The following is a 25,438-nucleotide window of genomic DNA, read 5'->3' on the forward strand; positions in this document are numbered from 1 at the left end:
CATGACCAGAGACTCGCATCATTCCCCTTGATGAGGAAGTATGTAAAAGGATACAAAAAAATATACTTCTACATACTAGACATGACACTTCTTAATTCCAGCATCATTCATCGCCTCCTCAACCCTGACAAGAAGCGAGTAGGCTTTACCAGCTTCCGGATCAATTTGGCCAAACAGCTGTTGGCAAGTGTGACCTTGCCTGACTATCCAAAACGAGGGCGCCCAAGCCCTGGGAATACACCATTGAGACTTCAGGGAAGGCACTGGGGACACTTTCCAACCAAAATACCCCCAACAACGAAGAAGGTTATCCCGTCACAGAGATGCAAAGTCTGTGTGACACGGGGTCTGAGGAAGGAATCTTCATTTGAATGCCACCGGTGCAAGGTGGCGCTCCACGTAGATGAATGTTTTATGATCTACCACACACATAAAGACTTTACAAAGTGCAACTGACAATTGTTTGAATATTTCCTCCCATTAGGTTTCTGTAAATATGCTTTTCCAGTGTCAGTGATAATATCATGTGAAGTAAGGAAAATAAATGGTACACCAAGGCATAAATAAGTTGAATTAAATGGTATGTGAATGGGTTAAAAATTTCCACGATTTCTAAACTATCAAAAAGCACAATTATAACTGTTTTGAACAAAGAGAATTGTTGAAATAATTTGCTCTAAGAAAAGAATTTCTGATGGATAATTTATTGCTGAAATATAATATTCTGCAACACACAGGCATGTTCTTACGTTTTCCCTGACAATTCTTCACTTTTCATTTCAAAAGCTAAGTAAAAGGCAATTTTTTTCTTGAAACGGATATTGAGTTATTTTAACAAACTTCAAACCTACAGTTTATCTTAGTTTTCTTAGGGCATTTTCCTTTTTTTTTTTGTGAGTTTGTGATCAAAGTATTTATAACAATCTACACAAATATCAACAGTTCACACTTATCCCATTACTGGTTTCCTCAAATATTGGCGTACTGCCAATAATAATATAACCTGCACCAACTTGAACATCACTCCGGTTATCGGAATTTTCAATTACTTCCGAGGCACCTCGTACTTTGCTGTCACTTTCGTTACTTTCAGGAATACAGTAGAAGTCCGATAGTCCGGGACGATCGGGACCGGCCCGGTGCCGGATTACCGAAAATGACGGACTATCGGGCGGTACCTCTTACTACGATGTAGGTTAAGGCGTACAGTGAAAACAGCTCTAACACAGCGTTTTGCAGGTAAAATGTTGATCAGCAGAATCATTAGTTTAATAACACACTCCTCTTTTCAATCATGTTGTTTCTTATTGTCATTCCATAATAATGCCGAAGTTCATCGATATTTTTATCTGTAAGTCTTCCTTTACCATTTAGAGACTTTATGCGTACAGCTTCATCCATCGAGTTCATTCCTAAATTAGCCTTTATAACCTCATTCCGAGTACCCTCCTGCCATTGTTCCCACCTGTTTGTACCAGCAATCATTCTCGCTACTTTCATGTCTGTTACTTCTGACTTATGAATAAGATATCCTGAGTCCACCCAGCTTTCGCTCCTGTAAAGCAAAGTTGGTCTGAAAACAGACCAATGTAAAGATAGTTTCGTTAAATAATAATAATAATGTTATTTGTTTTACGTCCCACTAACTACTCTTTTACGGTTTTCGGAGATGCTGAGGTGCCGGAATTTAGTCCCACAGGAGTTCTTTTACGTGCCAGTAAATCTACCGACATGAGGCTGACGTATTTGAGCACCTTCCAATACCACCGGACTGAGCCAGGATCGAACCTGCCAAGTTGGGGTCAGAAGGCCAGCACCTTATCCATCTGAGCCACTCAGTCCGGCGATAGTTTCGTTTGGGAGCTGACTTCCTTCCTACAGAATACTGTTGATCGCAACTGCGAGCTCACTGCATTAGCTTTACGACACCTTGATTCAATCTCACTTACTATATTACCATCCTGGGAGAACATACAACCTAAATACTTGAAATTATCGACCTGTTCTAGCTTTGTATCACCAATCTGACATTCAATTCTGTTGAATTTCTTACCTAATGACATCAATTTAGTCTTCGAGAGGCTGATTTTCATACCATACTCATTGCACCTATTTTCAAGTTCCAAGATATTAGACTGCAGGCTTTCGGCACAATCTGCCATTAAGACCAAGTTGTCAGCATAGGCCAGACTGCTTACTACATTTCCACCTAACTGAATCACTCCCTGCCATTTTATTCCTTTCAGCAGATGATCCATGTAAACTACGAACAGCAAAGCTGAAAGATTACAGCCTTTTCTAACCCCTGTAAGTACCCTGAACCAAGAACTCATTCTACCATCAATTCTCACTGAAGCCCAATTGTCAACATAAATGCCTTTGATTGATTTTAATAATCTACCTTTAATTCCATAGTCCCCAAGTATGGCGAATACCTTTTCCCTCGGTACCCTGTCATATGCTTTCTCTAGATCTACAAAACATAAACACAACTGCCTATTCTTCTCGTAGCATTTTTCAATTACCTGGCGCATACTGAAAATCTAATCCTGACAGCCTCTCTGTGGTCTGAAACCACACTGGTTTTCATCCAACTTCCTCTCAACCACTGATCGCACCCTCCCTTCCAAGATGCCAGTGAATACTTTGCCTGGTATACTAATCAATGAGATACCTTGATAGTTGTTGCAATCCTTCCTGTTCCCTTGCTTATTTGTTGAGAAATCAATGTAATAGAAGAACTTTTTGGAGTTTCCCTGTAACTATAAATGCAAAACAAAATGACTAACAATACGCAAATAGAGTTATAAAGAAAAGACTCATTTTCCTTGATCCATTCAACTTACTGTATGTTTTATATCTAAACCAGTTCTGCACACAGGACATGAGCCATTCTCAGCAGCTGTTTTCAGCATGTAAGGTTCACGAGGTGAAGGAAGGTTAATACCTTCAATGACACGAACATTTCCATCACGTGTTTCTTGAACTGAAACAAGAAAAAATTTACATACACAACAAAATCCACAACAGAATACAAGTGTAAATTGATAATTGCATCTACTTTCAATAGACACACACACGCATGCATTTTCTATACATGCATTCATCAGACCTACTCTTTTGGACTAAGACATATATTTTGCTTTAATGATCTCTTATTAAGAATAACACTTTTCCAACTTATTGTAATTATTTCTTAGGTTACTGGAGCCACCCCGGCTTATTTTGGCTTTTGGTCAAGTGCCCTTCATGATACCATGTGATATTTCAGATGAAACTTTCACCTTAAAATATTCCAGGATACACACCTCAACTATCTGGGTGGAAAGCCACTGCTTTATTCACATCTCCACCACACAAAGAATATATCTGTGACATGAGATATGACCTCCCTTGTAATTCGCCTGCTCCTTGTACACCTAGACTGCATAACACTAGTACTTCCTCTCGAGCATAATTTAACCATGATGAATTTTGTACCGGAGGTATACATACTCCGTACATTTAAACTGAGCGCCTTTTAAAAGGCCATCTGTAATGTGAACCTTGAACTATATATCAGAAGAAGTTTCGAACTTTATCTTCAGATGTCTCTACTGTCGACTTATGTGCCCCCTCTGGTGGGTGGATGGACAATTAATTTTCAAGACAATTTTAGTAGTTACAAGTTTCCTAAACTGAAGCGTTTATAAGATTGTTTTTTGTGTTCTAAGATAACCACCCATTCTATCTCTTCCTTCTTCATGAAATTATTAGCCAATCATAAATTTTGGATATTAATTAAATTAGCCAATCGAAATTGAGGGTGTGTACAGGCCTTCGGCCTAGAGTGTTCTGGAACCTTCCCCTCTGCTATAAAAGCTGGTAGCTTCTGGGCCATATTGCCTTTTCCATCGCTCCAGTCAAGAGGCTTAGAGTGCGTACGTAGTGGAGGCAGGGGGAAAGCATTGCCCGTCATTGGAAGGCCCACCAGCTCAAGGTAATGGCAGACCTCTTTTAATCATGTGATAGTTTCAGAAAGCTGACTTGAGGGGAAGGTTTCAAAATGCTTTCTTAATGTAAAGTTCAACATCATCATCCCATTCACCTTGGTTTTTGGGTGATTACGATTTTGTAAAACTTTGATATCTTGAACCTTTTCTTTTGATCACTAATGCCATATAGAATGGGCACTTATGGCCTCTGTTAAATTTTAACTATTCATAGTTAACGGTAAATCAGTCTGTCGAGCGGATAAGACACTAAAACTGTTTGTAATGATCTGATGTAAAATTCAGATTAGAAAACTTTGGAGCTACAAGCTCTTTCTACAAATCATTGTATACCTGAACTTTTATCTTTCCTGTTATTTGAGCCAATGAGCTCCTGATTTGTTGCTGTTGTTTACCAAAGTTTACAGTTTAAAAAAAAGGGAATGAAATAAAATTTCCAATTTTAGTGTTTTTAAATTATGCTTCGATCTTTTCTGTGTCCACTCATTTACGCCCGCACCTTCTTACACCTCTGCAACCTATCAAAACATGGTAACAAATTTCATTTTCGGAGTTGATACCCCTTCCTGTGCCCAATCAACGACTATCCAGTGAGCTACAAAGACAAATTCATTTCCTCAATGTGTGTCTTTCTATGTGATTATAAGTTAAGAACTTCATTTTCCCGTATTGAACTGAGATTCACAATTAGAACTGAGGAAAGGTTCAACCTATTCAATACTAAGTATGGTAGACCTAGCACTAAAAATACTGTTACCGGGCGAGTTGGCCATGAGCGTAGAGGCGCGCGGCTGTGAGCTTGCATCCGGGAGATAGTAGGTTCGATTCCCACTATCGGCAGCCCTGAAGATGGTTTTCCATGGTTTCCCATTTTCACACCAGGCAAATGCTGGGGCTGTACCTTAATTAAGGCCATGGCCGCTTCCTTCCAACTCCTAGGTCTTTCCTATCCCATTGTCGCCATAAGACCTATAGGTGTCGGTGCGACATAAAGCCCCTAGCAAAAAAAAAATACTGTTATCTAAGGAGAATCTAAAGAAAGAACTGAATACTATACGTGCCATAGCTAAATACAACGGATATAATTCCTCATTCATAGAATGCATTATCAACAAATGTAAACATAGACCAAAGTCAACATTAACCAAAGAAAGACCGAATCCCAAACTATATGTCACCTTCACCTTCAATGAAAATATATACAGTGTAACTAACATCTTTAAGAAACTTAATATCAAAATTTCATACAGAACCAACAATAGAAATATAGAAATAGTACACAATTCCAAATCAATAAACAAATGTGATATTTTTGCAAAGTCAGGTGTTTATCGTTTCAAATGCAATAACTGCTTTTCCTCATACATCGGACAGACCGGAAGAAGTTTCAAAGTTAGATACCTAGAACACGTCAATGCCATTAAGTATAATAGGTTTTCGGCAATAGGCCAACACATCCATGATTCAAAACATAATTTCAGTACCATAGAACAAGACCTAGAAATTCTCAAGGACATAAACAAAGGCCCTTTGCTCGACGTTACGGAATTTTTTTTTACTCATTTAGACCAATTTTTCAATTCCAATCTAAACCTCAATGAAATATCAGAAAAACCTAATATTTTTTTCGACTTCCTAATCAAAGTCTTCAGAGGCATCAAATCCACGAAGAAGAAATCGATCTTTTACGCTCTGCACAACACTCTCCTACGTCGCACACCACCACCACCACTTCATCCCCCTGACCTGCCTTAAACTCCGCCTTCCCATCCCTTCCCCTCCCCCCCCTCTCCTCTTCCTGCCCCTTCCATCTCCCCTCTACCACACACCCAACTCACTCATACCCATTAACATTCAGTCCACACCTCTTCTCACAACACACAACAAGTACGCTGAGCAAGGCGAGTCCCACATTCCACCACATACGGCCACGAATTCACTTTACCCTATCTCAAGCACTCCACTTTATTAACTTAGCTTTTTTTTCCTTCTTTTTAGGCTTCACTACCTATGTTGAGCTGAGATAACTTTAATTTAAAATTCAACCTTATTCAACAATACAACTTTAGGCGAACCGGGCATAAACAAATATTTGATGGCCTTGCCAACCACACACACAACACTGGACCTTGACTTATATATCTCCATTGTTATTAACAGAAGATTGGACATCAATTTTATCTCATCGTTTTGTTTTATTACATATACCTAGATGTTTACTCTCATTCATCAGACCAATTTTATTGTTTAACACCAATGTACCATATTAGACTATAATGCCTGTTATGCGTTACATTACTCCATCCTATTTTACCCATTGTTCATTTAGCTCTATATGTAAAAAATTGTTAACCATTTGTACTTGGCACTGCATGTATTATGTACACAGTTTTATGTTATATACCCTGCCCACTTTGTAACTTCTACCTGAAGATGGCGCCACTATGCTTCGGAACCGGTACTAGAAACAATAAATAACATGTTGTAAACATCTTATACGACATACTTAGTATTGAATAGGTTGAGCCTTTCCTCAATTCTAATTGTATGTCTTTCTATGTGTGCGACTGGACTTGACTTGTGCAATAGCTGGCTGATCACCATAAGGTAGGGTATCACTGAAATGTAAAGACTATTGCTATCTTGATGACACCTCTCGTGGTTGAGAGAGATATTTTAAAACATTGTTATGAAGATATTATATAACTGTTAGATTCGGACTTTGTGTGTTATTATTAAATTATGAAGAGAAGTTCTGAGTTTTCAAAGGACAAATAGTGAAAGTTTTAGTTTTAATATAGCCATGCAGGGCATACATAAGCATCAGACCTTGACTGTGAATGTCACAAGGATATTGCAGTGATTGACCTTCCGTACCCTCCTTTCTTTTCTCTTACTGTGACTAGGTATTTTAAAAACTGTTGACTGTTTACGATTTTAGCATTCTTTTCTTCTAGTCGCAGCATAGTTTGGGCTTAAACCCTGTTCAATTTTGTACTCGTGCCCCAAGTATTTTATTTTAATTTATGTATTTCATTTTGGGGATTTCCTATGTTTTTGAGATATACTGCTCGTTCCTATTTTTTGCCTTTTCTAAATATATCTTTTTTTCCCAGAGAGTAGTGTGATTTTGAGGCCACTTTTGTACTATAGGACTCTATCCCCTGCTTCTTGTACACACGAATTCTATATAGTTACTGAGTGTTTAACAAGAATTTTCTGTTAGGTATGTAAATGTACCTAACCTAGTAATATGGGACTTGAAAATCCACTTTGTATGCACTCCTTTTTCTTTCAAGGATCACTCATTGTTCTGTGAGCATTACTGCTTGCTTGTTACCTAACTAGAATGTCTTTGATTTGTGATTACCTTGTATATTCTACCTTCGTTGTTAAGTTCTGCTGTTGAGCCCACTTTTACTTGTTGTTTTCCTTGTTAACTGAATTTTTAAAAATGATGTCAAATTTCAGTTTTGAAAATCAAATGATCATAAATATGCCTTTCAATAAAAGAAACCAAAATTTACAATGGTTAACTTATTTGCATCGAACGAATCATTTTCGAGAGGTATCTGTATAGAAATTGGAGTTGACAAGTCTAGGATTCAGTGCATCGAAAGGGGGAATTGACTCAGGGCCTATCAAACTACCACGTATGAAATAATCAGTTATCTAGAGTATGGTGAGATGAGGCCTCTCACACATGGCTGTCCATTAATACGTCACATCACAGCCTGCACGGTTGCTAGGTAACTTCACGTCACATTTTAAAAATTCAATACAAACGGTCCGTTTTTGGAAATGATAAAATTTTCAGGTAACTCATTCTTGGTTGCCAGTATTTCACCCCAGTGTGTCAATTTGGGCTCATCAGTTGGTAACTAGCACACCTAGCAAGATGCATGGCAAGTGCATATAGTGGAGCTGAAAAATATACAATTTCCAATAACGGACCATTTATATTGGAATTATGAATTTACTCATTCAGGACAAATATTTCAGGTTCCCTATGGGAAACGACATCTGTATCATCTGATAGCCTAGCAGATATCAATTGTTATAAAAGAGACCAAGACTCTCATAATGCACTGGCGCTGCCTGTGGCTCCAAGTAGCCTACACAGTGGCCTTCACTAAACACAAAAGCCATGGATCATGGTAAGTGTGCTAGTTACCAACTGATGCATCCAAATTGGCACACTGGGGCAAAACGCTGGCAACCAAGAATGAGTTAGCTGAAAAATTTATAATTACCAATAACAGACCATTTATAATGGAATTATGAATTTACTCATAGAGGACAAATATTTCAGGCTCCCTATGGAAGTCAATATCATCACATTTTTTTGTATTACCTCAACGGTATCCACAGCAGAGAAGATGGACTTAGGAACGGTGGAGATTGCGGAAGAGGCAGCCCAGTACTTGGGGAATAGTACGAGTGCACTATTCATCAGGAGCATTCCTTTCCCAAGTTAGGGCCGGCTGGAAGGGAGTATGTTCCACACGTAAGGGGCGGCCCGAATAATTGCTGGCAGTAGCTCTAAAATGCCTTTGGGAGTGGCGACCCCATTGTAACAATAGCATACAATGAGTGGTGGTAATTATCAGCCTTGTAAAAGGTTAGGGCGTACCCTGCTAAAAGTGACGTGCAGTTTTTGTGCTGGGGGTGCTGTGATACGTTGGCAATCAACAATTAATATTATGAAGTCGTCGCCATAAGACCTATCTGCATCAGTGCGACGTAAAGCAAACTGTTAAAATTTAAAAAATTTATGAAGGTGGGAATAATAAATGTTATGACCCAAACAGGAAAATCAGAAGAGTTGATGGATTTTATGGAGAAGGAGAATGTTGCAATGATGGTACTGAGTGAGGTCAAGTGGAGGGGAGAGTGAGTGAAGAGGATGATTAGAGGGTACACCCTATACTGGAGTGGAGGAGCTGAGGCAAAGAATGGAGTAGGAGTGATTGTTAACATAATCCTGGATGAAATTGTGAATAGGATAGACTACGTTAGTGATAGAATAATCAGAGTGCAACTGAGGATGGAAGGAGTGAAAGATTTCATCTAAGTTTATGCACCCCAAACTGGAAACAGTGAGGAAAATATAGAGGAATTCTTGAAGACACTAGAGGAAGTAATCACCGAAGTGGAAGTGACAGTCACGAGAGACCTCAATGAGCAGGTTGGAAATGACAAAATTGGTAATGAAGAAGAGATTGGTCCATTTCGATATGGAGAAACAGTGAGGAAGAGAAGTTGACTGATTTTTGTGAGAGAAATGGAACGATTGTGGGTAACACTTGGTTTAGAAAGATCACTAGATATGGCCAGGGTGAAAGAAGGACAAAAACACTGATTATTTTTTGGTTGAGAAAATAAATTGTGAACAGTTAATGGATGTAACAGCACTACCAGGTGAGGCGTTTGATGGAGACCACGGAGCATTGGTAGCAAAACTGAAAATAGGTAAAATTGTGAAGGTAAAAGAAATAATACAGAAGAAAATAAAAGTATGGAAATTAAAAGAACCCTGGAGAAATTTCAGGAGGAATTAAAACAGACATCCCTATATCAGAAACCGAAAGTGTACAAGAAGAATGGACCATATTTAAAAACACATTTGTAAGCTGTGCAGAGAAGATTTCTGGCAGGACTTCGGCGAGAGTGAAGGAAAAGGAGACACCTGGGTAGAATGAAAAGGTGAAGGAGGTTGTTAAACAAAAGAAGAGAGCATGGCAAGTATGGAATAGAGATAGGAATGAAGTGAGACCAGGAAACTAAAAGTAATTGTAAAAAGGTGGAAAATGAGGAAAAGAAAAAGTGTTGGGAGAGATTCACACAAGAGTTGGAAAAGGATGTAAATGGTGGTAAAAGGTTGTTGTGTGGATTGATAATAAGTAAGAGATAAAAAATCTACACAAAACAAGTGAAGAGAGTGGAAGTGTAAAAAACAGACCCAATGTAGATAAAGAATAGGTGGAAAGATTATTCTGATAAACTTGAATGTGAGAAATGATGCAGAAGAGTGTGTAGTGGTAAATGAGGATGATCCAGAAATGGATAGCGATATTGCAATGACAGAGGTGGAAATGGCTGTTAAACAAACGAAAACAGGAAAAGCAGCGGGGGTGGATGAAATATGTGTGAAAATGACAAAGGGAGCAGGACCTATTGGTCTACAATGGTTAAATCGGCTGCAAAGGTTTATATGGAGGAAAAAGAATAATAATAATAATAATAATAATAATGTTATTTGTTTTACGTCCCACTAACTACTTTTTAAGGTCTTCAGAGACGCCGAGGTGCCGGAATTTAGTCCCGCAGGAGTTCTTTTACGTGCCAGTAAATCTACCGACACGGGGCTGTCGTATTTGAGCACCTTCAAATACCACCGGACTGAGCCAGGATCGAACCTGCCAAGATGGAGGAAAAAGCAAGTACCTTATGATTGGTGTAAAGGTGTAATATACCGGGCTGGTTGGCCCTGCAGTTAGGAGAGCGCAACTGTGAGCTCGCATCCGGGAGATAGTAGGTTCGAATCCCACTATCGGCAGCCCTGAAGATGGTTTTCCGTGGTTACCCATTTTCACACCAGGCAAATGCTGGGGCTGTACCTTAATTAAGGCCACGGCTGCTTCCTTCCCATTCCTAGGCCCTTCCTGTCCCATCGTCGCCATAAGACATATCGGTGTCGGTGCGACGTAAAACAAAATAGAAAAAAAAAGTGTAATAATACCAGTATTTATGACAGGTAACAGGAAGATATGTGACAATTATCGAAAAATGACGATGACAAATGTCAAATGACACTGTTGTCACAGGTAGACAAAATATTGGAGCTAATAATTTATTATTATTATTAACAAATACATCACAATTGGGAAATATCCTGGTGGCAATGGTCACTTACAGTTAGGTAATAATACAGTTAAAACTTAATTACCCAACAACAGCAAGAGTACAACAAGGGGAAAGAGAATATGACAAGAAATACTACTAGTTTAACATTCTAAATCCAGCATAATCATATATAAATTCACACACAACTTAATTAGAAAGGAGGATGAGAGTAAGGGTGGAAAGAAATTTAGAAGAGCTGTGTGGATTTTGACAGACCAGGTCAACAGACCCTATATTTATCACAGGATTACAGATTGAAAAACAGTGGGAATATGGAAAAGATCTGGCATACAATAGTGTTAACAGAGAAAAGGTGTGCAAAACCCTGGTAAGAAAAGGATGTGGAAGGCAATCAAGGGAACTAGTGAAAGCAATTTATAAGAATTGTTCCAGTTGTGTCCATACTGCAATGGGAAGAACAGATTGGTTTAGAAACCAAACTGGACTAAGACAAGGAAGTGTAGTGTCTCCACTTACGTTTATAATGATTATGGATTAAACAAAGGCAAGATATGGAGGGGATATGAAAATATTGTTGTTTGCAGATAACACAGTGATATGAAGAATCAACAGAAGCGCAAATCCAACTAGAGGCTTTAAATCATTGTGGAGAAGAGCAAAACAGTGGTGATGACAAGAAGAGAAAGGAATTATTAGTATCAGGGGACAAAACCTCGAGGTTGTTGAAAATACATCAAATAATAATGCAAGATTGGATAACGACACCAACAGAAGGGTACAAGCAGGAAATGTGTTCTACTAGAATGTAAGCAACCTGGTGTGGAACAGAGAAGTTCCTATGAAATGCAAAGAGATAATTTACAAGATGTACTATACCCCTATATTAATGTATACATCAGACACTTAGACTTTGATAACAAGAAATGAGAGTAAAATTCAGGCCAGTGAGATGGAGTTCCTGATGAGTATGGTAGGGAAGACAAGGAGAGACAGAATAAAAAATGTTCATGTCAGAAAAGAAATAGGGATAGAAAAACTGAGTGATATGATCGAGAAGAATAAATTCAGATGGTTTGGACATGTTAAGAGGATGCAAGAGGGAAGGATACCAAAACAAGTGTTGGCTAAGATAGAATAGAATATATTTATTTACCGCCTACAGGATGTCCCAATTACAGATGATGTTACAGAAAATGAAATAACAAATTAAATTAAATAATATATATACAAATATACAAACAGATATAAATCTTTACATGTTTTCTACAGATTATTTACATAATGTACAAAATTATGACGATCCACCCTTGAGAAGAACTTCCTGAATTGCAGTGGAAGGGTGGTGAAAAATGTCGAGTGACCAATGCAGATCAGTAGTGATTGATTTAATGTTTACAAATTCTTCATACATGCTTGAAGAGAGTGGCATGCCCAGGAATCCAAAATTAATCCACTTCATGAACCTTATCTGTACTCTCTCGAGATGGTGTATGTGGCCTTTCTGATACGGGAGCCACACCTCACAAGCAGACTCGAGACAGGCTCTCACCAGGGAATAAAACAGTGTTTTGACACACACAATATTACTGAAATCTTTACAATTCCTTTTGACAAACCCCAGCAGTCTGTAAGATTTCTTTATAATTTCATCGATGTGTTTCTCAAAGAGGGCAAGGAGGAGGCCTAGAGCAAGATGGATGGACTCTTGTCAAGAAAATGAAAACTGGACAGGAATACAATTACTGAAGAGAAGTGCTGGAAGGAGAGGCAACGGAAAAGTGCCAACACCCCGACCTGGCAGGAGCTGGACAAGGGGGAAATAATAATAATTTTTTTTACGTGGGAGTGTGGGAGATCTTTCATGAGACACTTGATTTTTCCCAACTAAAGCCCTGATTTTGTTGCTATACCTTACTGGTTTCTCAAATTATAATTCAAGGCATATCAATAGTGCTTAGAGTGTAAACAAAATGGTATGAAGGAGAAAAAGAAATTTTAAAAAAAATTACATTCAAATTTTTTCAAGGTATTTTGTAATCTTTATATTACGAAGAAGAAAATACAGAGAGATGTCTGAATTTGTCTCAGTTTTATCTCCAACAACACGTTATGATAGAATTCACACATTTCACAACTTTTATTTACATTAGATGTACAGAGGTTTTACCACACGGAAAATGAAATCCAGGACTCACAGCACTGGCTTCCTCAATAACATCAAGCGCTGGTATGCTATAGCTCGTTATATTTGTGCAATTTTTGTCAAAATTACAAAATGTCCTTCATCTGCTCTATATTTTCTGCATGTGTAGTATCAGCTGGTTGTAGCAATGATTTATTTTCTTTCTTTACCTAAAAAAATCTTGACTTGATTTGGTCTGATGAATAACAAAATCTCCATTGACAAATTATGGGCCAATAATAATCATCATCATTCATCCTCATTTATCAGTGATCTTCATTTAGGGCTGTTGTTCAGGTGGCAGATTCTGTATCATTTGTTTATCTAGCCTTTCCTAAAGCTGGTCTGAGTAGCTCAGATGGTGAGTGCTGGCCTTCTGAGTCTAGCTTGGCAGGTTCAATTTTGGCCCAGCACGGTAGTATTTGAAGGTGCTCAAATACATCAGCCTCATGTCTGTAGACTTACTGGCACATAAAGAACACCTGCAGGACAAAATTCACCTTCTTGCCACTGAAAACCATAAGAAGTAGTCAATGGGACAAAGTAAAAAAACATTATTATTATTATTATTTCCTTCAATGATTTCAAGGAGTTGGAAGTTTATCGAACATCTCCCTTGATAAATTATTCCAATCCCTGATTCCTCTTCCTATAATCAAAACAACTGCTCCAATTTCTTGAATTCCAACTTCATATTATGATCTTTCCTACTCTTAAAAACTCCATTCAAGCCATCTGCTACTCATTCCACGCCATCTCTCAATTGAGAGCTAAGAACATAGAGCTCAGTCGAGCAGCACAGCTTCTTCCTTCTAATGACAAGGAAATAGAATGACTTAAGTAGATGAATAAGCTTGAATGGAGAATGAAGATAGTTGGAATTCAAGAGGATAAATTAGGTCAAATATTCATTTATACGACGAGGAGGAAGGGACTGGAGTAAATAAGGGAAATGTTCAATAAATTTCCAAGTTCTTTGAAAATGTTTTTAAGAAAAACCTTGGTAAACAAATGATAGGGAATCTGTCGCCTGGGCGACAGCCCTAAATGCACATCACTGATGATTGTATTGTAGGCCCAATAACATACATACATACATACATTATCATTATAGACTGTTATGCCTTTCAGCATTCAGTCTGCAAGCCTCTGAGAATTTACTAAACGTCGCCACAATCCTCGATTTGCAACTAGTGCTGTGGCCTCATTTAGTTCTATACCTCTTATCTTTAAATCATTAGAAACAGAGTCTAACCATCGTCGTCTTGGTCTCCCTCTACTTCTCTTACCCTCCATAACAGAGTCCATTATTCTCCTAGGTAACCTATCCTCCTCCATTCGCCTCACATGACCCCACCACCGAAGCCGGTTTATGCGTACAGCTTCATCCATCGAGTTCATTCCTAAATTAGCCTTTATCTCCTCATTCCGAGTACCCTCCTGCCATTGTTCCCACCTGTTTGTACCAGCAATCATTCTTGCTACTTTCATGTCTGTTACTTCTAACTTATGAATAAGATATCCTGAGTCCACCCAGCTTTCGCTCCCATAAAGCAAAGTTGGTCTGAAAACAGACCGATGTAAAGATAGTTTCGTCTGGGAGCTGACTTCCTTCTTACAGAATACTGCTGATCGCAACTGCGAGCTCACTGCATTAGCTTTACTACACCTTGATTCAATCTCACTTACTATATTACCATCCTGGGAAAACACACAACCTAAATACTTGAAATTATCGACCTGTTCTAGCTTTGTATCACCAATCTGACATTCAATTCTGTTGGATTTCTTACCTACTGACATCAATTTAGTCTTCGAGAGGCTAATTTTCATACCATACTCATTGCACCTATTTTCAAGTTCCAAGATGTTAGACTGCAGGCTTTCGGCACGGTCTGCCATTAAGACCAAGTCGTCAGCATAGGCCAGGCTGCTTACTACATGTATACCTAACTGAATCCCTCCCTGCCATTTTATACCTTTCAGCATATGATCCATGTAAACTACAAACAGCAAAGGTGAAAGATTACAGCCTTGTCTAACTCCTGTAAGTACCCTGAACCAAGAACTCATTCTACCATCAATTCTCACTGAAGCCCAATTGTCAACATAAATGCCTTTGATTGATTTTAATAATCTACCTTTAATTCCATAGTCCCCCAGTATAGCGAACATCTTTTCCCTCGGTACCCTGTCATATGCTTTCTCTAGATCTACGAAACATAAACACAACTGCCTATTCTTCTCGTAGCATTTTTCAATTACCTGGCGCATACTGAAAATCTGATCCTGACAGCCTCTCTGTGGTCTGAAACCACACTGGTTTTCATCCAACTTCCTCTCAACGACTGATCGCACCCTCCCTTCCAAGATGCTTGTGAATACTTTGCCTGGTATATTAATCAATGAGATACCTCGATAGTTGTTGCAATCCTTCCTGTTCCCTTGCTTATAGATAGGTGCAATTACTGCTTTTGTCCAATCTGAAGGTACCTTACCAACACTCCACGCTAATTTGACTACTCTATGAAGCCATTTCATCCCTGCCTTCCCACTATACTTCACCATTTCAGGTCTAATTTCATCTATTCCTGCTGCCTTATGACAATGGAGTTTATTTACTATCCTTTCCACTTCCTCAAGCATAATTTCACCAACATCATTTTCCTCCTCCTCATGAGCTCGACTGTTTGCAACACCACCATGATGATTTCCTTTTACATTGAGAAGATGTTCAAAATATTCCCTCCACCTCTCCAGTGGTTCCCTGGGATCTGTTATGAGTTCACCTGAATTACTCAAAACACTGTTCATTTCTTTTTTCCCTCCCTTCCTAAGATTCTTTATTACTGTCCAGAAAGGTTTCCCTGCTGCTTGACCTAGCCTTTCCAGGTTATTACCAAAATCTTCCCATGACTTCTTTTTGGATTCAACAACTATTTGTTTCACTCTGTTTCTTTCATCTACGTACAAATCCCTGTCTGCCTCGGCCCTTGTTTGGAGCCATTTCTGATAAGCCTTCTTTTTACGTTTACAGGCTGCTCTCACTTCATCATTCCACCAAGATGTTCGCCTTTTCCCATCTTTACACACAGTTGTTCCTAGGCATTCCCTTGCTGTTTCTACTACAGCATCCCTATATGCCACCCATTCACTTTCTATATCCTGAACCTGCTTACTGTCCACTGTTCGAAACTTCTCACTAATCATATCCATGTACTTCCGTCTAATTTGCTCGTCGTGGAGATTTTCTACCCTTATTCGTTTGCAGACAGATTTCACTTTCTCTACCCTAGGCCTAGAGATACGTAGTTCACTACAGATCAGATAGTGGTCTGTATCATCGAAAAATCCCCGAAAAACTCGTACATTCCTAAAAGACTTCCTGAATTCAAAACCTGTTAAGACATAGTCTATTATGGATCTGGTACCCCTAGCCTCCCATGTGTAGCGGTGAATAGCCTTATGCTTGAAGAATGTATTCGTAACAGCTAAACCCATACTAGCACAGAAGTCCAGCAAACGCTTCCCATTCCCATTAGCTTCCATATCTTCCCCACATTTACCAATCACCCTTTCGTATCCTTCAGTTCTATTCCCAACTCTCGCATTGAAATTGCCCATTAGCACTATTCTATCCTTGCTGTTGACCCTGACCACAATGTCACTCAATGCTTCATAAAACTTGTCAACTTCATCCTCATCTGCACCCTCACATGGTGAATACACAGGCACAATCCTTGTCCTAATTCCTCCCACTGACAAATCTACCCACATCATTCGCTCATTTACGTGCCTAACCGAAACTATGTTGCGTGCAATGGTATTCCTGATAAAGAGCCCTACCCCAGACTCTGCCCTTCCCTTTCTAACACCAGTCAAGTACACTTTATAATGTCCTATATCTTCCTCCTTATCTCCCCTTACCCGAATATCACTTACTCTTAGCACATCCAGATGCATCCTCTTTGCTGACTCAGCCAGTTCTACCTTCTTTCTTCCATAAGCCCCATTAATATTGATAGCTCCCCATCGAATTCCATTTCGTTCGCCAAGTTGTTTCCAAGGAGTCCCTCGCCTGTCAAATGGGAGTTGGACTCCATTACTCCCATAGGTCCGAGGCTTGCATAAAGTGTTCTGAGCTCGTTAAATTCATGAAGCAGGATGCTGCCCTACTTGCACATAGTCCAAGTGAGGATCTCTCCTCTAACGGGTTATGGACCACCTGTGAATTGTATAGTCCTAGCTGCCTGAGCACAAGGAGGGCCACGACTCAGAATATGTCCGAGATGCCCGATCCCATTCCATAGCAACTGGTATCCCGACTCTCAGGACCACTTACTAGGCCACTCAGTCGTTGCCCATGGTTCACGAACTAGGACGTGACTACAGTAACCCACAAACATGAACCATAATAATAATAATAATAATAATAATAATAATAATAATAATAATAATAATAATAATAATAATATCGTGGGATGTATGTTCTTCAATGTAACATACCAGTAAATCTACTAAAATCTCTTATATTAAGTGCTCTTAAAAGCCAACCAACTGTGCCAAGAATTGATTGCTTAAACTTGAGCATTGGGGGACAAATCACCTAATGAACTGTGCTTAGAGTCATTATGAATAATATATGTCCACCAAAACGAGGTATTTGATAAAAATATTCTGGATCTATACTGTGCATAATTTTGAAGTCCACTAGTTTCAAAACAGAAAATCTGTATATACTGTACAATACAATCTAGATATGATACACAATTTGTAAACTGCACGGAATCTATTTTTCCATATTAATGAAACATTTCTCAACATATATACATACACTACACACATCCATCTTCATTATAAACTTTTATGCCTTTCAGCATTCAGTCTGCAAGCCCCTGTGATTTTACTAAACTCTGCCACAATACTCTATTTGCAACTAGCTCTGTGGCCTCGTTTAGTACTATACCTGTTATCTTCAAATCATTAGAAACTGAGTCTAACCATCCTCATCTTGGTCTCCCTCTACTTCACTTATCCTCCACGACCACAACCATTACTCTCCTAGGTAATCTACCATCTTCCAATCACCTCATATAGTAAAAGAAAGGGAAAAACAGGAAAAGAAAGATGCATGCAGATTCTTTGTTAGGAAGTGGTGGATCTATAAAGTCAGTTCCTGCTGATAAAAGCTGCCAACTGCATGCTATACGCAGAAACAAGAAACTGTTTCATTCTGGAATATAAATGTATCTTTTGTCACAGCCATAATTATGGAATTAGGGTTAATAACATCTACCATGGCCTTCGCTGGCGGGACCTAGTGTTTACAGTGCACTAAGTCTTCTGGTATAGGCTAGAGCAATTTTGTTACTTTCATTGATCTGTCTCATCCTTGGCTTTGACAATATGAAAGTGACTGAGATATGAGCGATGCTAGTAATTCCATTCCTTATGCAGCCAGCCAGTCCCTGTTATGAATGGTGTAAAAATGTTGCTCATAGGTTCGGTTGTTGCATGCATTTCAGTGGGCTTTGCAGGCTGATATGTAAGAGCAATTTCTGGCTCGGCAAGGAAAGCAACGGGAAACTACCCTACTCCTCATTTCCCTAGTACGCCTCTTCAGTGATACCTAGGCCATCTATGACAGCTGATGGTGGAGCTGTTGAGGATCCAACCAGCCTTCAGGCTGAGGACTGAACATACATACACAGTATCCACTAAACATTTTTGTCTCAAAGAATGTTTCAAAATTATATCTTTACCAAGATCGATTAACTGTAGGAGAAGTTGACCAAGTAAAGGAAAATGTAAGTTATTAACTCTGGAGGAGTGTGACAGGCTTCAGCAGCCGGCACAATTCCCATCCTCGCCACCAGATGGGGGCTTTATTCATTCCATTCCTGACCTGGATGAATGACTGGAAACAGGCTGTGGATTTTGATTTTCATATTAACTCTGGACATACAAGAAGAATATCTTTCTTACTGTCTTTGAAGTCAAGCTAATGAAACGATGTGTATATACATGCACAGTTGAAATATACAACCTACATTCATAGGCCAATTTTCGAACAATTGGAAAAAATACAACTTTATAACTTCTTCAGTAAGGTGCTTCTTGAAAAGCAACACCAGGAATCTTTCTTCATGCAGCCATGCCGCCTGTATGGGTCTTGCAGCTGCTGCAGTGTTCATGGCCGAGGATCCTCATATGAAACTTAATGATCAAGGTGGTCTCATAGATGCAAAAATGGGTTCAAATCATCTAGGAATTAAGGAGACAGGGAAGAACTTTGAAGTCTCGGTCGTGTACTATCCAGGCGTCGCCCAAGAAAAACAAGGCTTCCGCATCCAAGAAACCTCACACCAAGCCTGCCCATCCAAAAACCTCCGAGATGGCGGGCAGTGCCATCAAGAGCCTCAAGGAGCGAGGCGGATCTTCTCTCCAGGCTATCAAGAAGTACATATCACCACTGCCGGACATTTCTAGCTATGTGACATGTCGCACTGTCTTACTGGATCTGCCACCAGCCTGTATTCTTTCAGCAATGATAGCAGGGAGTTTATTCCCCGCTATTTCTCATGTGAGACGTATCAACATCCGTCCGTCCATCCAATTAAGCAGATCACCATAAAACCTGTCTGTCAGCGCAACATAAAATAATGATTAAGCAGAAAACAATACTCATTGGAGAAGTTGATATATGTAACTTTGTAATTTTCCAGTTAGTCAAGACACATACAAGATTAATAAAACTAGAAAATACCTATGAAATAAAACATTTAATCAATAACAGAACAGCATTTCCTTTTTTCAGGTATTTTCTTGTTTCATTAACCTTGCATTCGTTCCTACAGACTGGAAAACTTTGAGGTTATATCGTAAGTCGAAACTAAAAAGAAAACAGTTTTCACTTTAACAAATCATCGGAGAAGGCAACCATTCATCGATCAATGGAGGTCAAACCGAAAAGCAGCTCCTGCACCGGTATTTACTACTGATATGCTGAAATACACTGGCGGAAAAAAAAATCTAAACACTTTTTTTTTTTTTGCTATTTGCTTAACGTTGCACCGGCACAGATAGGTCTTATGGCGACGATGGGACAGGAAAGGCCTAGGAATGGGAAAAGAAGCGGTTGTGGCCTTAATTTAGGTACAGCCCCAGCATTTGCCTGGTGTGAAAATGGGAAACCACGGAAAACCATCTTCAGGGCTGCTGACAGTGGGATTCAAACCCACTATCTCCCGGATGCGAGCTCACAGCCGCACGCCCCTAACTGCACGGCTAACTCACCCGGTTATCTAAACACCAAGAAGCAGTCGTGCTAGATCAACAAACGTTGATAGGCGTGCTTACACATCTGAAAGATGACGTTGATTCAAATTTCCTGCAAAGTGTATTAGCGTGGCGCTAGTAGCAGCCCCATGACGCTGCACATCAGGTTTGCTTTAAATATGGGCTGTACTGTACGAGAGCGTCAGTTACCTGTGAGATTGGACAGAGTGACTGCGAGTGGGTCAAGGATAACTTTACGACAAAGAAGAGACCAGTATCAACAGCTCACTACGGTTGAACGAGGCTGTATAACTGAGCTACGTGAAGGTGGAATTTCCTTCCGCGCTATTGCAGAACGACTTGATAGGAATGTGTCCACTGTGCATGCGTGCTGGCAGCGGTGGTCACCAGAAGGTACGCTCGCAAGAAGACTGGGCTCTGGGCATCCCCATGGCATCAGCGAGAGGGAGGACATCCGTATTTGGCGTATGGCTGTGGCACAGTGGACTGCACCTGCAGCAGCAAATCAAGCGGTAGTTGGCACCACAGTGACGCAACGAACTGTTTGAAACTGGTTACTTGAAGGATAGCTCCCAGCCAGATACCCTGTGGCGTGCATTCCACTTACCTCAAACCGCTGCCATCTGCGACATCAGTGGTGTTAAGCGAGAGCTCACTGGAGGATGGAGTGGAGGTCCGTTGTGTTTTCCGATGAAAGCTGGTTCTGCTGTGGTGCCAGTGATGGCTGTGTGTTGGTTAGGAGAAGGCCAGATGAGCACCTGCATTCCATCTGCCTGAAGCGTCGACACACTGAATCTACACCAGGAGTTCTGGTCTGGGGAGAAATTTCCTATGACAGCAGGAGCACTTTCGTGGTTATCCAATGCACCCTGAATGCAGATAAGTACTCCGTCTGGTGACATGGCCTGTTGTGCTGCCATTCATGAAGAGAAATCCTGGGGTGTTTTCCAACAGGATAATGCACACCCCCACGCTGCTGTTGTAACCCAACATGCTACAGTGTCAACTAGTTGCCTTGGCTTGCTTGATCCCCCGATCTATCCCCAATCAAGCATATATGGGACATCATTGGATGACAACTCCCGTTACATTACAGTATTGTAAAGATGGAATTATCTATTTTAAATTTTCACAAGTTGACAACTCCAGTGTTGTCCACAACCGGCATTAACCGTCCCTGTATTGACCGACAAAGTGCAAGAGGCTTGGAACTCCATCCCACAAGCTGACATCTGGCACCTGTACGCCACAATGCATGCACGTTTGCATGCCTGCATTCAACAGTCAGGCGATTACTCTAGTTATTAATGGACCAGCATGGTACATTTGCAATGGCTATTCTTGTGCGGATTTTAACTTGTAGTCTTGTACCTTTAATCAATCAAATGTTACCTCGACAAATGTATTGCCAAAATTTCCATATTCTACTTTCCTTATTTCATGGCACAACAATGAAGTACATGGTAACTGCAGTGAATGGAATTGCACTGGAAATAATAATGTTGTAAAAGTATGAAGATACATAAAATCTATTCAGTTTATGGAATAGAATAATTGTTGGTTTGAATTACTGACTGATATAGAGGCAATTTGATCATGGAGTCAATTTCCATAATGCAAAATATAAAAGATGGCAACCAGGCACATAACTAAATGTATTTCGGCAGAGGTGCGGATCATTTGCCAAGTTGATATTTTACCTAAATTATGTGTATTCTAGGATCCTAGCAAACAATTTTGATCTTGGATATTAGGAACAGCGGCTGAAGATGCCTAAAAAATAGGCAAAACATGTCTCGCTTAATGTGATATTATTTATGTAAATCAATAAAAAGCACACGATATATTGAAAAGGTGGACCCTCAAGAACATTCTTTCTGAATATATCTATATATATAAAATAAAGAGTTTTGTCTGTACATTGCTCAGAATTTGAAAAGAATGGTATTTCTGTATCGGTCATGTCCACAGTAACAAGAAAATGAACTTTTTACTTTTCCGTAATTTCTGTCTGTATGTACACGCATCACGAGAAAACGGCTGAAGAGAATTTAATGAAAACTGGAATGTAAAGTCGGGTAATGAACCGCTACAATCTAGGCTATAAATTATTTTAATCACGCTGAGTGAAATGGTAGTTTAGGGGAAGGCCTGAAATTTAATTCTCAAATATTTATGTTATTAGTGGTCGTGTCTTAATGAAAATCGCTTGACAAAGATGGGAAATAATTCGCTACAATATAGGCTATACACGCTGAGAAAAATGGTAGTTTAGGGGAAGGCCTAAAATTTAATTGTCAAATATTTAATTTATTAGTGGTCGTATCTTCACGAAAATTGGTATGCAAAGTCGGGGAATAGGTCGCTATAATCTAGGCTATCAATAATGTTATTCGCACTGAGTGAAATGGTAGTTTAGGGGAAGGCCTGAAATGTAATCTATATATATAAAAATAAGAGTTTTGTCTGTACATTGCTCAGAATTTGAAAATAATGGTATTTCTGTATCGGTCATGTCCATAGTAACAAGAAAATGCACTTTTTACTTTTCCGTAATTTCTGTCTGTCTGTATGTATGTACACGCATCACGAGAGAACGGTTGAAGAGAATTTAATGAAAATCGGTATGTGAAGTCAGGGGATGAGCCTTTACAATCCAGGCTATAAATCATTTTACTCACGCTGAGTGAAATGGTAGTTTAGGGGAAGGCCTAAAATTGAATTCTAAACTATTTATGTTATTAGTGGTCTAATGAAAATCGGTATGTGAAGTCGGGCGATGAGCCTCTACAATCTAGGCTATAAATAATTTTACTCACGCTGAGTGAAATGGTAGTTTAGGGGAAGGCCTAAAATTGAATTCTCAACTATTTATGTTATTAGTGGTCGTATTTTAAAGAAAGTGGGTATGCAAAGTTGGGGAATAAGTTGCTACAATCTAGGCTATCAATAATTGTATTCACGCTGAGAAAAATAGTAGTTTAGGGGAAGGCCTAAAATATAATCCCCAATTATTTTGTTGTAATTAGTAGTCCTATCTTGATGAAAATCGGTATGCAAAGTCAGGAAATAAGTCGCTATAGTATAGGCTGTAAATTATTTTATTCACGCTGAGTGAAATGGTAGTTTAGGGGAAAGCCTAAAATGTAATTCTCAAATATTTCTTATTAGAGGTGTAATCGATGAATGCTACATAACTAGGGTTATATAGTACGGTATTAAATTTCCTATTATTCATGTCTTATACATTGTTACCGTACTGGCTACGATCACAAAGATATTCATGATTTTGGATTTTTGTTACTAAGTCCATATCAGCGCCGAGTAACCAGAAATGGATAAACGGTATTTAATGAAAATCGGTATGTAAAGTCGGAGAATAAGAAACTACAGTTTATGGTATAAAATATTTTACAAATCACAGAGTTGAAAGAAAACTAAATGTGAAGGCCTACAATATAGAAAGCTCATAACATTGATCAACAATAACATTACATTGACCATTGTTTGTCGTGATGTGCTTTGTGTCATCTGTTGGCCTTCATCTCCGGTAGATAGAATTATTGCTGTGTACAGAGTATTTTTTATTTGATTTACGTCGCACCGACATAGATAGGTTTTATGGCGACGATGGGATAGGAAAGGGCTAGGAGTGCCTTAGGCCTTAATTAAGGTACAGGCCCAGCATTTGACTGGTGTGAAAGTAGGAAACCACGGAATACCATCATCAGCGCTGCCGACAATGGGGTTTGAATCCACTATCTCTCGGATGCAAGCTCACAGCTGCGCACCGCTAACCCCACGGTCAACTCGCCCAGTCATACAGAGTGTAACAGCCTGGCTGAATATTGATGGGAAGTAGCTGGGGAGTTAGATAACTTTCTTCTTTAGCATGACATTCCCCTGGTTTATAAATTTTCTGATACTACTGGTACTTAACATACTGGACCATCATAGCATTCGGGCTATTTAATCCCTACTCTGAGACACTGATTGGAATGAACAGTGTGCATATTTAGCGGAATAATGGCAGATGAGTGTTCATGGCAATCTGCGGCCTGGTCATCCCAGCTCTGGAACTTTGGACTATTACATTGGCACCGCAATCTAACCGCAGCACTGTTCGTTAAAAGTGATAAAACGTGCGGCTTTCCATTTGATCGAGTATTTTATATGATAGCATTGCTTTTAATCGCTACATTCATACTTACGTTTTTGTAATGACCTATGTTGATTTCAGGTTAAGAAAACCACAAAGTCAGTCTTTCTGAGAATCCTGTAGCGAAGCATGGGTACATCAGCTAGTCTATATATATATAAAATAAGAGTTTTGTCTGTACATTGCTCAGAATTTGAAAAGAATGGTATTTCTGTATCAGTCATGTCCACAGTAACAAGAAAATGCATTTTTTATTTTTCCGTAATTTCTGTCTGTCTGTATGTACACGCATCACGAGAAAACGGCTGAAGAGAATTGAATGAAAATTGGAATGTAAAGTCGGGTGATGAACTGCTACAATCTAGGCTATAAATTATTTTAATCACGCTGAGTGAAATGGTAGTTTAGGGGAAGGCCTGAAATTTATTTTCTCAAATATTTATGTTATTAGTGGTCGTGTCTTAATGAAAATCGCTAGACAAAAATGGGAAATAAGTCGCTACAATATAGGCTATACACGCTGAGAAAAATGGTAGTTTAGGGGAAGGCCTAAAACTTAGTTGTCAAATATTTATTGTATTAGTGGTCTTATCTTCACGAAAATTGGTATGCAAAGTCGGGGAATAGGTCGCTATAATCTAGACTGTCAGTAATGTTATTCGCACTGAGTGAAATGGTAGTTTAGGGGAAGGCCTGAAATGCAATCTATATATATAAAATAAGAGTTTTGTCTGTACATTGCTCAAAATTTGAAAAAAAAAAATGGTATTTCTGTATCGGTCATGTCCACAGTAACAAGAAAATGCATTTTTTACTTTTCCGTAATTTCTGTCTGTCTGTACACGCATCACGAGAAAACGGCTGAAGAGAATTTAATGAAAATCGGAATGTAAAGACGGGTGATGAACCGCTACAATCTAGGCTATAAATTATTTTAAT

At 39.2% G+C, this 25,438-nt stretch overlaps 1 protein-coding gene across 3 annotated transcripts in view; it reads right to left on the reverse strand.

The window, feature by feature from the left end:
• mRpS18A (mitochondrial ribosomal protein S18A) overlaps positions 1–25,438 on the reverse strand; it is a 113,091-nt gene that overhangs the window by 79,273 nt on the left and 8,380 nt on the right. For all 3 annotated transcript variants that reach the window (XR_010859085.2, XM_067139143.2, XM_067139144.2), the window contains exon 2: positions 2,847–2,986. Coding sequence is in view for 2 of the 3 variants with exons in the window: in XM_067139143.2 (XP_066995244.1) it covers positions 2,847–2,986 (140 nt within the window). In the remaining variant the exon portion in view is untranslated. The remainder of the gene's footprint in view (positions 1–2,846; positions 2,987–25,438) is intronic.

The sequence above is a fragment of the Anabrus simplex genome, chromosome 2, assembly GCF_040414725.1.
Source record: "Anabrus simplex isolate iqAnaSimp1 chromosome 2, ASM4041472v1, whole genome shotgun sequence".
Taxonomy (NCBI): Eukaryota; Metazoa; Arthropoda; class Insecta; order Orthoptera; family Tettigoniidae; genus Anabrus; species Anabrus simplex.